The 15,267-nt window shown below is 71.5% G+C and overlaps 1 protein-coding gene across 1 annotated transcript in view; it reads right to left on the bottom strand.

Annotated features, from left to right (window-relative positions):
* Positions 1–325: 325 nt before the first annotated feature.
* Positions 326–15,267, bottom strand: part of LOC142025109 (complement C4-like) — a 29,888-nt gene continuing 14,946 nt past the window's right edge. The window contains exons 24-41 of the mRNA XM_075017612.1: positions 13,767–13,970; positions 11,720–11,795; positions 11,283–11,439; positions 10,535–10,657; positions 10,224–10,395; positions 7,316–7,530; positions 6,195–6,353; positions 5,998–6,057; positions 5,308–5,401; positions 4,894–5,053; positions 2,706–2,796; positions 2,361–2,435; positions 2,166–2,268; positions 2,006–2,095; positions 1,815–1,907; positions 1,064–1,147; positions 845–980; positions 326–683 (exon numbers count right to left, since the gene is read on the bottom strand). Of these exons, the coding sequence (XP_074873713.1) occupies positions 542–683; positions 845–980; positions 1,064–1,147; positions 1,815–1,907; positions 2,006–2,095; positions 2,166–2,268; positions 2,361–2,435; positions 2,706–2,796; positions 4,894–5,053; positions 5,308–5,401; positions 5,998–6,057; positions 6,195–6,353; positions 7,316–7,530; positions 10,224–10,395; positions 10,535–10,657; positions 11,283–11,439; positions 11,720–11,795; positions 13,767–13,970 (2,234 nt within the window). The 3' untranslated portion in view covers positions 326–541. The remainder of the gene's footprint in view (positions 684–844; positions 981–1,063; positions 1,148–1,814; positions 1,908–2,005; positions 2,096–2,165; positions 2,269–2,360; positions 2,436–2,705; positions 2,797–4,893; positions 5,054–5,307; positions 5,402–5,997; positions 6,058–6,194; positions 6,354–7,315; positions 7,531–10,223; positions 10,396–10,534; positions 10,658–11,282; positions 11,440–11,719; positions 11,796–13,766; positions 13,971–15,267) is intronic.

The raw sequence follows: 15,267 nt of genomic DNA, 5'->3' as shown, positions 1-15,267 counted from the left end.
GAGCCGGGGGGCCAGACAGCCCTTCCGGGGAGCAGCTTTAGTGAACCCAGGCGTCTGGGTGCTTGACGCCCCCTCCCCCGCTCTTTTGCAGGTCCACCCCCCTGGGAGGCTCACGGAGCAGGCAGGGGGTGCCTACCCTGACCCCCTCGGGCCCCCACCAGCTCTGCAGCCCAGCACCCCCGGAATACATGGGAGCCAGGCGCCAAACGGGGCTCCATGGAAGCGGAGTGGGGAACCGGGGCGCTGGGGCACCCGGGGGTGGGAGCAGGAGTTTACCAGGTGTCTGTCCCCCACCCCCACAATGAATTCAACACACCAGTGGGGGAGCAATGTGTTTTATTCCCAGCAAATCCTGTAGCGGTTCCGGCCCGGCTGAGCCATGGGGCGGGTCCAGGCAGGTGGGGGGCAGATCCAGGCAGGTCGGGGGACGGTGCCCAGGCAGGCGGGGGGCAGATCCAGGCAGGTCGGGGGACGGTGCCCAGGCAGGTGGGGGGCAGGTGGCGGGCAGCGCCCAGGCGGGGAGCAGGTCCAGGCGGGGGGCTCACACCTGGCAGCCGTGCTGCTTGTAGGCCTCGGCGAAGGCGCGGAGGTGGGCGCAGCGGTTCCTGTGGGCCGTGGCCTGGCACTGGCGTGGGTCCGGCAGCTCCTCGATCCAGGTGGCTGCGTCCAGCAGGTAGCGGGGCCTGGGGGGCGGCGGGGCTCAGGGGGGCTGGCAGAGCCCTACCCCACTGCCCCCCCTTCCTCCCCACCCCGCCGTTCCCCACCGCCCCCCTTGGTCCCCGCCCCGCCCTGCCGTTCCCCACCGCCCCCCCTGCTGCCCCCCATTTGTGCCCTCTGCACTCACTGGCCCTGGGGGTCCCGGGTCTCCCCGTCTTGCCCCATCAGCAGATAGCGCTTGCCAGGCACCAGCTGGAGGCGGCAGGAGCCCCGGATCATGAACCAGCGGCTCTGCCCCGCCTTCAGCAGCCCCATGTCCTCCGCTGGGGAGAGAGCGGGGGTCAGACCAGTGGGGGTGGGGGAGAGTGGGGCTCGGCTGGCTCCCCCCACCTAGGCCCCCACTCACTCCACTGCAGCGGGTCCACGATCTCTGCCTCATAGGCCCGGAAGCCGCCCTGTTCCTCCAGCCGCAGGATTCGAACCTCATACCCTGGGGGCAAGGGGGGGGTCAGTGCGGGGGGGCCACAGCCCTGGGGAGGGGCTGGGAGCGAGTGAGAATTTTTCACACAGTGGTCGGGATGGCCACGGGGTGCCTCAGTTTACCCACGTGCTGCCTGCGGGGTGAGGCCCCCCAGGCAGTGGTTTAGCCCAAGGTGGCAGAAGGGGGAGTTGGCCCTGAGGGGTGAGCCAGGCCTATGCAGCGGACCCCCAGCACTGTCCCTGCACTGAGCTCCACAGCCGATGAAATGGGGGGTCCCCGCGGGCCAGGCTGCCCTGCTGGCTGTGGGGGGGCAGGACCTTGTGTGATGAAATGGGGGGGGGGGTTGAGTCCCCTGCTTAGGTACATGTCTTTCCTGCGGTCCTGTTGCAACCCGAGGGGGTGCCTCAGTTTCCCCAGGCCCAGCACCAGTGTATGGCGGTGAGGGGAGTCTGAGGGGTGGGCAGTGGGGCTCCAGGCCCTTCATAACCCAGGCAGCCAGGTGAGCCCTTCCTTCCCCGGGACGGGACGGGACAGGACAGAGGCGGGCGGGACCCAGAGCTGGGCTGGGAGTGAGGAAGGGGAACCGGGACCCCTCTGGGCCCCTCTCCCCAAGCCGGGCTGTGCCGACGGCTGCTGGTCCCTGGCAGCTGGGAGTCGGGGGGCAGGAGCTCCGTACCGTACTGCACGCGGGGGCTGTAGCAGGCGAAGTCGGTGCGTTCGGTCTGGGTCACCTGGACCTCCAAGGGCCGCCTGAGCCGCGGGCAGGCGCCTGCGGGGGAGACGGGTCAGGACGCCTGGTTCCCGCCCCTTGGGGCCCAAGGGTTGGGGGCGGGAGCCCGGACGCCTGGGTCCCCTGCGGGGTCTCACCTTCCGCGCACTGGCAGACGTCCTGGGAGCACAGGGCGGAGACGAACCTGCTGCGGGCGGGAGCCGTGTAGAAAACGCTGCAGCGCTGGGCTGGGGGGCAGTGACAAGGCGTGAGCTCGGGCCCCTCCCCCGGCCCCCCCGGCCCCCCCGCAAGCCCCACCTGGCTCGTAGAAGTCGTAGAGGGTGGCGCTGGCCGGCTGGACCAGCCCCACGGACACCGTCTGGGCAGCCCGGAAGCCCACGCAGTCCCGCTCCTGGGGCACCTGGGGGCAGGAGGCGGGGGTCAGAGCCAGAGTCCCTCCTCCCCACACCCTGTCCCCTCCCGCACTGCAATCGCCGGGCCCCGGCCCCTCACCGTCTCGAAGTACAGCAGCAGGCTCTGGCCCTGCACCTCGTAATGGCTGATGTACCGATCGCTCAGGTCCTTCAGCTGGGGGGAAGTGGGGGTTACGCACGCCGGACAGCCCCCCCCACCCACAGTCAGCCCCTCCCCCACACAGGTCCTTCAGCTGGGGGGCAGTGGGGGTTATGTATGCCAGACAGCCCCCCCCCAACAGGTATCCCAAAGTCAGCCCCTCCCCCTATACGGGGCACCCCCCCGGGGCAGCGAGCGCCAGGATGCAAGGCAGCCCCCCCCCACTCCCCCCGGAGAGCAGAGGTGGGGCTGGGCGGGCAACTGGGGGGATCGGGGCCCTGCCACCTTGTCGAGGTCATCCAGGTGGGGCTGGAAGCCGCTCAGCAGGGTGATATCAGCGATGGCCATGCCGGAGAGATGGGAGCCCGGCTGCCTCCTGTGGGGGAGGGAGCAGAGTGAGGGCAAACCAGGAAGTCCCGCCCTTGTAACCCATGGGCATGCCGGAAGTTCTGCCATACAGGGAAGCGAGGCTAAGGCAGGAAGACCCACCCCCAATCCCATCCTCCCCATAGAAGCTGAGACATGACAGGAAGCCCCCCCCCCCAGCGATTGGACACAGGGAGGCCTGCTCCTACTGGAACAGCGCTGAGTAGAGCCAACCCAGCCCCACAGTACAGGGACGTCCCCCCATCGGAAGAGGGATCAATCAGGAAGTCGCAGGTCCTTGGAACAGGGATAACACAGGAGGTTGCACCCCACCAGCAGAGGGATAAGACAGGAAGTCCCAAGCCCATTGAAATGGAGCTAACACAGGAAGTCCCGGCCCCTTGAAATAGAGCTAACGCAGGAAGTCCCGCCTCTCACGTAACAAGCCTGCAGGCCACAAAGAGCAGGAGTGGGACCTTCCATTGCTGTGGCACAACCGAGCTCCCGTCCCTGTGTTGCAGCCTTGGTCCCCGCGCCCGACAGAGCCGCGCTGGCCGTGTTAGGCATGACCCCCACGCTCAGCCGTGGGCCAGGGCAGCTGCAGCGCAGCCCCGGAGACCGTTACAAGTGGCGCTGAGCCAGTGCGCGTACAGCCAGCAAACACTGAGGTCGCGCTCAGCCTCGGGCCTCGCCCAGCTGGAGCCACAGCCACTGTGGCCCCTGTGGGCAGCTGCTCTCGGACCAGGACGGCCCCTGGCAGAAGGGATGTAAGCGTGTCAGAGCGCCCTGTGTCCAGACGCAGGTAGCGTGGCCTGGGGACGCCTGCCGTGGCTTGGGGCGTGTCAGAGCGCCCTGTGTCCGGACGCAGGTAGCGTGGCCTGGGGACGCCTGCCGTGGCTTGGGGCGTGTCAGAGCGCCCTGTGTCCGGACGCAGGTAGCGTGGCCTGGGGACGCCTGCCGTGGCTTGGGGCGTGTCAGAGCGCCCTGTGTCCGGGACGCAGGTAGCGTGGCCTGGGGACGCCTGCCGTGGCTTGGGGCGTGTCAGAGCGCCCTGTGTCCGGACGCAGGTAGCGTGGCCTGGGGACGCCTGCCGTGGCTTGGGGCGTGTCAGAGCGCCCTGTGTCCAGACGCAGGTAGCGTGGCCTGGGGACGCCTGCCGTGGCTTGGGGCGTGTCAGAGCGCCCTGTGTCCGGACGCAGGTAGCGTGGCCTGGGGACGCCTGCCGTGGCTTGGGGCGTGTGAGAGCGCCCTGTGTCCGGACGCAGGTAGCGTGGCCTGGGGATGCCTGCCGTGGCTTGGGGCGTGTCAGAGCGCCCTGTGTCCGGACGCAGGTAACGTGGCCTGGAGACGCCTGCCGTGGCTTGGGTCGTGTCAGAGCGCCCTGTGTCCAGACGCAGGTAGGGTGGCCTGGGGACGCCTGCCGTGGCTTGGGGCGTGTCAGAGCGCCCTGTGTCCGGACGCAGGTAGCGTGGCCTGGGGACGCCTGCCGTGGCTTGGGACGTGTCAGAGCGCCCTGTGTCCGGACACAGGTAACGTGGCCTGGGGACGCCTGCCGTGGCTTGGGGCGTGTCAGAGCGCCCTGTGTCCGGACGCAGGTAGCGTGGCCTGGGGACGCCTGCCGTGGCTTGGGACGTGTCAGAGCGCCCTGTGTCCGGACACAGGTAACGTGGCCTGGGGACGCCTGCCGTGGCTTGGGGCGTGTCAGAGCGCCCTGTGTCCAGACGCAGGTAATGTGGCCTGGGGACGCCTGCCGTGGCTTGGGGCGTGTCAGAGCGCCCTGTGTCCGGACACAGGTAACGTGGCCTGGGGACGCCTGCCGTGGCTTGGAGCTTGTCAGAGCGCCCTGTGTCCAGACGCAGGTAGCATGGCCTGGGGACGCCTGCCGTGGCTTGGGGCGGGGCAGAGCCTTGTGTCCCCACACAGACCCCGCTGCCCTGCGCTGGTAACGTGGCCTGGGGACGCCTGCCGTGGCAGCTTGAGAAGTACCTTGCCCTGCCCGGCGCTGTGTGAAGCGAAGCCCAGGACCCTGGCTGGCCTTGGCCCGTGAGTCGAGGCCTCCCTTCCCCCCAGTAGCAGCGGCCCAGCCACACTCGGTGGCCCGGCTCACCAGATGCACACGGAATAGGCCACGTCCTTATCGCGCTGGCCAGGATCGGCTGCCTCCCTGCGGCGCCGGCGGCGGGCGTCGAACCAGTGGATGGGGTGGAGCGGGGCCTCGGGCGCAGGGGCCTCACCCCCATAGTCCTCATCATAGTCTTCCTCGTCATCTGGGGGGCACCAACAGATCGGTCAGAGCCCCGTCCCACGAAATGGGGGCTGGCCCTTTAAAAATCGTGGCCCGAACCCTATGACATCACTGAGGAGGCGTGGCCCTGCTGCTGCACAGGGAACTCCTCCCTCCCCTCCCTGTCACTCAGGAACAGGGGTACTGTGCCTTTAAAAGGCGTGGCCTGGTCAGTAGCTGTGGCTCAAGGGGCGGAGCCCCGGGACCCCCCCCCCACATGCTGGCGCAGGGCCTCACCCTCGAAGCGCACGTCCCCGCTGACCGTCACCTCCAGCCCCAGCCTCTGGCAGGAGGCGTTGCGCAGCTCCACCACGTTGTACAGCTTCAGCACCTGGGCAAGGCAGGGCACGGGAGAACCCAGGCGTCCGGGCTCCCAGTCCTCCCGCTCCCCACACTGAGCACCAGCCCCCACTGCCCCCCACACAGCCAGCGAGAACCCAGGCGTCCGGGCTCCCAGCCCTCCCGCTCCCCACACTGAGCACCAGCCCCCACTGCCCCCCACACAGCCAGCGAGAACCCAGGCGTCCGGGCTCCCAGTCCTCCCGCTCCCCACACTGAGCACCAGCCCCCACTGCCCCCCACACAGCCAGCGAGAACCCAGGCGTCCGGGCTCCCAGTCCTCCCGCTCCCCACACTGAGCACCAGCCCCCACTGCCCCCCACACAGCCAGCGAGAACCCAGGCGTCCGGGCTCCCAGCCCTCCCGCTCCCCACACTGAGCACCAGCCCCCACTGCCCCCCACAGCCAGAGAGAACCCAGGCGTCCGGTCTCCCAGCCCTCCCACTCCCCACACTCAGCACCAGCCCCCACAGTCAGAGAGAACCCAGGCGTCCTGCTGCCAGCTCCCACCCCCTCTGACCACAAGCCCCAACTCCCCTCCCAAAGCGAGGGAGAGAACCCAGGCGTCCTGCCCCCCACGGTACTCACAGTCAGGGTCCCCTGTCCCTGCCCTTCCACCTTCACGTGGAGGTTGTCGCCCAAGGAGAACTGGGGAGAAGAAATGAGGGACGTCAGGAGAGCCAGGGGGGAGTCGTGGCCCCAGTTCTCTGGGGGACACAGACAGGGAACGGTCTGGCCCCTCCGGGGGGCGCGGCCCCAGGGCAGGACTGCCTGGAGTCCCTCACCTGCAGCTCTTCCTGGATGTGGTTCTGGGACTTGTCAAGGATGATTCTCTTAGTGCTGGATTTCCCGGGGCTGGAGAACGTTAAATCCAGTCGGCTCACGTCAGAGGAGAAACTCCTGATCCAGTACTGGGACAGGGCCTCCAAGGCCACCACTGTGTCCTAAAGACAGCACACTATGGAACCCAGGCGTCCGGGCTCCCAGCCCCTGCTCTCACCACCAGCCCCCACTGCCCTCCCAGCGCCGGGAGAACCCAGGAGTCCGGGCTCCCAGCCCCTGCTCTCACCACCAGCCCCCACTGCCCTCCCAGCGCCGGGAGAACCCAGGCGTCCGGGCTCCCAGCCCCTGCTCTCACCACCAGCCCCCACTGCCCTCCCAGCGCCGGGAGAACCCAGGAGTCCTGGCTCCCAGCCCCTGCTCTAACCACCAGCCCCCACTGCCCTCCCAGCGCCGGGAGAACCCAGGCGTCCGGGCTCCCAGCCCCTGCTCTCACCACCAGCCCCCACTGCCCTCCCAGCGCCGGGAGAACCCAGGAGTCCGGGCTCCCAGCCTCTGCTCTCACCACCAGCCCCCACTGCCCTCCCCAGCGCCGGAGAACCCAGGAGTCCTGGCTCTCAGCCCCTGCTCTCACCACCAGCCCCCACTGCCCTCCCAGAGCCAGGGAGAGAACCCAGGAGTCCTGGCTCCCAGCCCCTGCTCTAACCACCAGCTCCCACTGCCCTCCCAGAGCCAGGGAGAGAACCCAGGAGTCCTGGCTCCCAGCCCCTGCTCTCACCACCAGCCCCCACTGCCCTCCCAGAGCCAGGGAGAGAACCCAGGAGTCCTGGCTCCCAGCCCCTGCTCTCACCACCAGCTCCCACTGCCCTCCCAGTGCCAGGGAGAGAACCCAGGAGTCCTGGCTCTCAGCCTCTACTCTCACCATCAGCCCCCACTGCCCTCCCAGTGCCAGGGAGAGAACCCAGGAGTCCTGGCTCCCAGCCCCTGCTCTCACCACCAGCCCCCCACTGCCCTCCCAGAGCCAGGGAGAGAACCCAGGAGTCCTGGCTCCCATCCTCTGCTCTAACCACCAGCTCCCACTGCCCTCCCAGCACAGGGGAGAGAACCCAAGCGTCCTGGCCAGTACCTGTGTGGATTTGAAGCCACCGCCATAGTTCCTCTGCTCGGTCAGCCAGCGGGCAACCTTCTTGGCAGCGGAGAGATTGTTGCGGAGCAGGAAGTGGAGAAGCCCGTAGGCGGTGGCCTCAACCGAGATGGCCGAGGCAGAGGGGACCTGCCTGGCCTGAGCCTCCGCCAGCAGCCGCTTCTGGTCGTCCACCACCCAGTACATCACCGTGTTCTCTGCAGGAAAGAGGCCCAGGTCCAGCCGGGGTGCAGTACCGCCCGCCGCCACCGGGGGGGGGGGGGAGAGAGAGCGGCAGTACCGCCCGCCGCCACCGGGGGGCGGAGAGAGCGGCAGTACCGCCCGCCGCCACCGGGGGGGGGGGGGAGAGAGCGGCAGTACCGCCCGCCGCCACCGGGGGGGGGGGGGGAGAGAGCGGCAGTACCGCCCGCCGCCACCGGGGGGGGGGGGGGGAGAGAGCGGCAGTACCGCCCGCCGCCACCGGGGGGGGGGAGAGAGCGGCAGTACCGCCCGCCGCCACCGGGGGGGGGGGAGAGAGCGGCAGTACCGCCCGCCGCCACCGGGGGGGGGAGAGAGCGGCAGTACCGCCCGCCGCCACCGGGGGGGGGGGGGAGAGAGCGGCAGTACCGCCCGCCGCCACCGGGGGGGGGGGGGAGAGAGCGGCAGTACCGCCCGCTGCCACCGGGGGGGGGGGGGGAGAGAGCGGCAGTACCGCCCCGCCGCCACCGGGGGGGGGGAGAGAGCGGCAGTACCGCCCGCCGCCACCGGGGGGGGGGGGGGGGAGAGAGCGGCAGTACCGCCCGCCGCCACCGGGGGGGGGGGGGGAGAGAGCGGCAGTACCGCCCGCCGCCACCGGGGGGGGGGGGAGGGAGCGGCAGTACCGCCCGCCGCCACCGGGGGGGGGGGGGGAGGGAGCGGCAGTACCGCCTGCCGCCACCGGGGGGGGGGGGGGAGAGGGAGGGGGGAGAGAGCGGCAGTACCGCCCGCCGCCACCGGGGGGGGGAGAGAGCGGCAGTACCGCCCGCCGCCACCGGGGGGGGGAGAGAGCGGCAGTACCGCCCGCCGCCACCGGGGGGGGGGGGAGAGAGCGGCAGTACCGCCCGCCGCCACCGGGGGGGGGGGGGGGGAGGAGAGAGCGGCAGTACCGCCCGCTGCCACCGGGGGGGGGGGGGGGGAGAGAGCGGCAGTACCGCCCGCCCGCCACCGGGGGGGGGGGGGAGAGAGCGGCAGTACCGCCCGCCGCCACCGGGGGGGGGGGGGGAGAGAGCAGTACCGCCCGCCGCCACCGGGGGGGGGGGGAGGGAGCGGCAGTACCGCCCGCCGCCACCGGGGGGGGGGGGAGGGAGCGGCAGTACCGCCTGCCGCCACCGGGGGGGGGGGGGGGGAGGGAGCGGCAGTACCGCCTGCCGCCACCGGGGGGGGGGGGGAGAGAGGCGGCAGTACCGCCCGCCGCCAGCAGGGGTTTCGGGGAGGTAGAGGCAGTGGTGGGGGGGAGCAGGCGGCTGTGGGGGGATGGGGCAGGCAGCAGCAGACGATGGTGGCGGGGAGCAGGCAGAGGCAGGCGGCAGCGGGGGGTGGCGGCAGCAGGAGCAGACGATGGTGGCGGGAGCAGGCAGAGGCAGGCGGCAGCGGGGGGGTGGCGGCAGCAGGAGCAGACGACGGTGGCGGGAGCAGGCGGCGGCAGGTGGCAGCGGGGGCGGCGGCGGCAGGAGCAGACGACGGTGGCGGGAGCAGGTGGCGGCACGCGGCAGCGGGGGTGGGCGGGAGCAGGAGCAGAGGACGGTGGCGGGAGCAGGCGGCGGCAGGCGGCAGCGGGGGCGGCGGCGGCAGGAGCAGACAACGGTGGCGGGAGCAGGCGGCAGCGGGGGTGGCGGCAGCAGGAGCAGAGGACGGTGGCGGGAGCAGGCGGCGGCAGGCGGCAGCGGGGGCGGCGGCGGCAGGGAGCAGACAACGGTGGCGGGAGCAGGTGGCGGCAGGCGGCAGCGGGGGGTGGCGGGAGCAGGCGGCGGCAGGCGGCAGCGGGGGCGGCGGCGGCAGGAGCAGACAACGGTGGCGGGAGCAGGTGGCGGCAGGCGGCAGCGGGGGTGGCGGGAGCAGGCGGCGGCAGGCGGCAGCGGGGGTGGCGGGAGCAGGCGGCGGCAGGCGGCAGCGGGGGTGGTGGGAGCAGGCGGGCAGCGGGGGCGGCGGCAGCAGGAGCAGAGGACGGTGGCGGGAGCAGGCGGCGGCAGGCGGCAGCGGGAGCAGGCCGGCGGCAGCGGGGGCGGGCGGTGGCAGGAGCAGACGACGGTGGCGGGAGCAGGCGGCAGGGCGGCAGCGGGGGTGGCGGGAGCAGGCAGAGGCAGGCTGGCAGCGGGGGTGGTGGGAGCAGGCGGCAGCGGGGGCGGCGGCAGCAGGAGCAGAGGACGGTGGCGGGAGCAGGCGGCGGCAGGCGGCAGCGGGGGGCGGCGGCGGCAGGAGCAGACGATGGTGGCGGGCGCAGGCAGAGGCAGGCGGCGGCAGCAGGCGGCAGTGGGGGGTGGCGGGAGCAGGCAGAGGCAGGCGGGCAGTGGGGGCGGCGGCAGCAGGAGCAGACAACGGTGGCGGGGAGCAGGTGGCGGCAGGCGGCAGCGGGGGTGGCGGGAGCAGGCGGCAGCGGGGGTGGCGGCAGCAGGAGCAGAGGACGGTGGCGGGAGCAGGCGGCGGCAGGCGGCAGCGGGGGGCGGCGGCGGCAGGAGCAGACAACGGTGGCGGGAGCAGGTGGCGGCAGGCGGCAGCGGGGGTGGCGGGAGCAGGCGGCGGCAGACGGCAGCGGGGGGTGGCGGGAGCAGGTGGCGGCAGGCGGCAGCGGGGGTGGCGGGAGCAGGCGGCGGCAGGCGGCAGCGGGGGTGGCGGGAGCAGGCGGCGGCAGGCGGCAGCGGCAGGCCACGCGCACCCTTGTCCTGCGAGGCGAGGGCCCGGAGCCGGGAGTCGGCGGCCGCGATGGCCGTCTCGTTGTCGGAGGCCAGGGACAGGGCATAGGCCGCGATGGCCAGTGGGTAGCGGTCCAGGTCCTGGTGCTCCACCGCTGCTGCCAGGTACCGCGTGGCACGGGCCAGGCTGCTCCTCTGGAGGGGGAAATCGAGTCAGGGCCCCCAATCCCATCGCCCTCACAGCGCCTGCCCGACAGCACAGGCCTGTCCCACCCTCCCCCCGTCTCCCGCCCATCCCAACCGCCAGCACCGGCCTGTCCCCCCCAGCCCGTACCAGGCGTCCCAGCTGCTCCTGTTCAGGTGACTCCGGCCCCCCGTACAGCGCCTGCGCCTGCTTCAGGGCCGCCACCACGAAGGCCGTGAGCGAGACAGCGCCCTGCTGGCCCCCGACGCCGCCCTGCAGGGAGGGGGGTTGAGCGTGCGCCAGGACGGTGCACCTGAGCGTGCGCATCGGCGTGCCCCGGCTGCGTGTGTCAGGCGCAAGGCGTGGCGCAGCTCCAGGAGGGTCGCTTGGACGAGCGTCGGACGGGAGCGCATCACTACGGGGCAGCAGCGTATGCAAATCCCCCGTGCGCAGCGTGAGCCGGTCCTCAGCGTGCACGGCACGCCCAAGCGGGGGTAAGCACGCCTGCCGCGTGGAGCTCACGGCTGGGCGAGCCGAGGGCAGTGGAACTCATGGCGTGCAGCCATGCTGGTGTGACCCCCACCTGCAAATGAGAGCTCTGGACCTTGCACACCAGGGCAGCGAGCGTGCGGGGGCACTGCACTGGCTCTTGTGCACATGTGGGTGTGTGACACGGCAGGGAGTGGCAAGTAGCACGGGCGAAAGTGCTACATCCCAGTGAGTGGGTGGAGGCTCGTGACAGGTGTGAGGGATGCAGCGTGAATGTACAAGTTGTGCAAGTCACTATAAAGCGTTTAAGAACAGCACGAAAAGCAGCCCCGTGCAAGGGGAGTGAACCCGTGCGAGGTGCAGCGCACGAGGGAGCGTACAAAGCAGTGATGCGCGTGCGCGAGGTCACCTGCATCTCCCGGTGGATGACGGGCTGTGGGTCGTGGAAGGAGCCGTTGGGCTTTTGGTTCCCCAGCAGCCATGTCACCGATTCTCGGATCCCGGCCTCGTCCACAGCCTGGTACTCACGCGCCAGCGCCAGCACCTTCACCACGAACGCCGTCAGCCTGTGGGAGGGGGAGGGGGCCCGGCCCGGGGTCACAGAGCAGCTGCCGCCACCGCCCAGCCTCATGGATGGGAGCCCCCCTCCGATCCCCCGGCCCTTCCCCAGGGACAGAAACCCCCTTCAGAGGCCCCCCGCCACCACTCAGGATGGGAACCCCCCTCAGGCCCCCCCAGCCATTGTCTGGCCCTTCCTCCTTGATGGGCACCCCCCCAGCAGCCCCCCCAGCCCAGATCCAGCCCTGGGATTCCCCGGCAGGCAGCCCCCCAGCCTGGGCGGCTCACCAGGTGCTGCTGGGCCTGTGCAGCCAGGCGCCGTAGGAGCCGTCCGCCTTGCGGAACGTCAGGATCCGCTCGTAGCCTGGGGGGCGGGAGGGCGGTTAGGGGGGGGCTCAGCTCCCCTCCTCCGTGCCCTGCTGTGCTCCCGCCTGGGCCTGCCTGTGCAACAGGCAGCCGTGCAATGGGGGTGCACCGGTGTGCAAGGGCTGGCCAGAAGGTGTGTAAACTGAGGGGAGGTGAGTACGCAACCTAGAGCTCAGCCCATGGCTTCAGCCAGCGTGTGCAGCCTCTTCGGCCTCCCCTCGCACGGACCCTCGCCCCAACCTGTGCCACCCCCTCGCACGGACCCTCCCACCCCTAACCTGTGCCCGCCCCCTCGCACGGACCCTCACATCTACCTGTGCCGCCCCCTCGCACGGACCCTCGCTCCTAACCTGTGCCGCCCCCTCGCACGGACCCTCCCACCCCTAACCTGTGCCCGCCCCCTCGCACGGACCCTCCCACCCCTAACCTGTGCCCGCCCTCTCGCACGGACCCTCACATCTACCTGTGCCGCCCCTTCACACGGACCCTCCCACCCCTAACCTGTGCCTGCCCCCTCGCACGGACCCTCGCCCCTAACCTGTGCCACCCCTTCGCATGGACCCTCCCGCCCCTAACCTGTGCCCGCCCCCTCGCACGGACCCTCACATCTATTTGTGCTGCCCCTTCGCACGGACCCTCGCTCCTAACCTGTGCCCGCCCCCTCGCACCCCTAACCTGTGCCCGCCCCCTCGCACGGACCCTCACATCTATTTGTGCTGCCCCTTCTCACGGACCCTCGCTCCTAACCTGTGCCCGCCCCCTCGCACGAACCCTCGCCCCTACCTCTGGCCTCCCACAGACTTTCTTGCCTACCTGTGCCCGCCCCCTCGCACGGACCCTCCCACCCCCTACCTGTGCCCACCCCCTTGCACAGACCGTTGCACCGACCTCTGCCCCCCTCTTGCCAGGACCCATGCACAGAAGTGCCACTGGCGCCCAGGCCTCTCATGCCCACCTGTCCCCACCCCGACCCGCGCCCTCACATGCCCCACCCACCAGCCTCCTCGCCCACTGGTCTCTGGGGTTGGCACCAAACCCTATGCACCATGGTGGGGGTGGGGGCTGTGGCCGGCTGGTGACACATGAGTGTCGTGTTTGGGTTTGCTGGTGTGCGCGTCGGATGTTGGCTCCTGGGACCTTGGGGGGCGTCAGCACCGCCTGGGGGGGCTCGTCAGGTGCTGAGCCACATCCGAGAGACGGTGCTGGGCACGGTCAGACCAGCCAGGCTGCGGTGATGAGGCCATGGACAGGGACCTGCTTGTGAGACAGGCTCTGTTTTGGGAGGGACCTTCCCACAGCGAGTGAGATGAATGGGTCCCCCCTCCCCACGGGCACAGGGACAAAGGGGCCCTGAGCTCCCTCCGTGATGCTCGGCGCTGCTGCGAGCCGGCCGGAGGCCGAGGACCCGGCCTCGCACAGGAGGGTTCGGCTGGTTGAGGCCGGCGGCGTGCTCGGTCTGTGCGGGAGCCGCCAGGGAGCTCTACACTGGTTAACCCTTCGGACAGGAGATGCCAAAGGCCAGGCCCGGCGCTCTGGGGGCCAGAGCTGAGGTATCGCTGCCCTGGGGCTGGGGGAACCGGTGCGGATTTGGGGCGATGGGTTTTCACAACCACTCGCCCGTGCGGCGGGGCCGGCGTGCGCAGGAAGGGCCGGGCGGGCGCCGTGTAACGCACGTGGAGTCTGGCAGCGTAGGACGCTCCTCCCGGGGCTAGACGGGACCTCGGCAGCTCAGTGAATCCAGACCCGGCCCTCGTGGCAGGACCGGGCGCCCTCCCTTTGCTGGGTTTTCCAATCGCGGCCCCCGAGGGCTGAGCTCCACAGCCCGGGCTCAGCAGGCCAGCGCGAAGCACCGAGCTCTCCCGCCCCCAGCCCGGGCAGTCGGGAGCCCTGTGCTAAGCACTTGGTCCCGCTCAAACCTTCTCGCTGGTGCCCCGGGAGACGCCACACCCGCCCCGCCCCTGCCGCTCACCCTGGCGCAGGATCTGCAGCCCCTCCTCCTTGCGCTCGGCCTTCAGCTGGGCCCACTGCTCCGTCTCGTCCAGGTAGCGCATGGCGTACAGCCCAGGAGCCATGTAGACCATCGTCTGCTCCGCACAGCCCCGCGGCACCCGCAGCAGCTCCGCCACCCCGGCAGCCGAGAGCGAGTTCTCCAGCGTGTCCACCGCCTCGTCCACTGCGGCCGGCCGGGGAAGAGAGAGAGCGAGTCACCGCGCCTCCCGCACAGCGTCACCGCGTCTCCCCCGCACAGCGCACCGGGGCAGAGAGACAGCGTCACCGCGCCTCCCGCACAGCGTCACTGCGTCTCCCCCGCACAGCGCACCGGGGCAGAGAGACAGCGTCACCGTGTCTCCCCCGCACAGCGCACCGGGGCAGAGAGACAGCGTCACCGCGCCTCCCGCACAGCGCACCGGGGCAGAGACACAGCGTCACCGTGCCTCCCGCACAGCGTCACCGCGCCTCCCGCACAGCGTCACCGTGTCTCCCCCGCACAGCGCGCCGGGGCAAAGAGACAGCATCAACGCGCCTCCCGCACAGCGTCACCGCGCCTCCCCCGCACAGCGCGCCGGGGCAAAGAGACAGCATCAACGCGCCTCCCGCACAGCGTCACCGCGTCTCCCCCGCACAGCGTCACCGCGCCTCCCCCGCACAGCGCGCCGGGGCAAAGAGACAGTGTCACCGCACCTCCCCCGCACAGCATCACCGTGCCTCCCCCGCACAGCGCGCCGGGGCAAAGAGACAGCATCAACGCGCCTCCCGCACAGCGTCACCGCGCCTCCCCCGCACAGCGCGCCGGGGCAAAGAGACAGCGTCACCGCACCTCCCCTGCACAGCGTCACCGCGCCTCCCCTGCACAGCGTCACCGCGCCTCCCCTGCACAGCGCGCCGGGGCAAAGAGACAGCGTCACCGCGTCTCCCCCGCACAGCGTCACCGCGCCTCCCCCGCACAGCGCGCCGGGGCGAAGAGACCGTCACTGCGCCTCCCCCGCACAGCGTCACCGCGCCTCCCCCGCACAGCGCGCCGGGGCAAAGAGACAGCGTCACCGCGTCTCCCCCGCACAGCGTCACCGCGCCTCCCCCGCACAGCGCGCCGGGGCGAAGAGACCGTCACTGCGCCTCCCCCGCACAGCGTCACCGCGCCTCCCCCGCACAGCGCGCCGGGGCAAAGAGACAGCGTCACCGCACCTCCCCTGCACAGCGCGCCGGGGCAAAGAGACAGCGTCACCGCGCCTCCCCCGCACAGCGCGCCGGGGCAAAGAGACCGTCACTGCGCCTCCCCCGCACAGCGTCACCGCGCCTCCCCCGCACAGCGTCACCGTGTCTCCCCCGCACAGCGCGCCGGGGCAAAGAGACAGCGTCACCGCGCCTCCCGTACAGCGCGCCGGGGCAAAGAGACAGCGTCACCGCGCCTCCCGCGCACAGCGTCACCGCGCCTCCCGCACAGCGTCACCGTGTCTCCCCCGCACAGCGCG

The sequence above is a fragment of the Carettochelys insculpta genome, chromosome 22 (assembly GCF_033958435.1).
Source record: "Carettochelys insculpta isolate YL-2023 chromosome 22, ASM3395843v1, whole genome shotgun sequence".
NCBI lineage: Eukaryota > Metazoa > Chordata > Testudines > Carettochelyidae > Carettochelys > Carettochelys insculpta.
The sequence above is the reverse complement of the archived record's forward strand: the minus strand, read 5'-3'. Positions and strand labels throughout refer to the sequence as shown.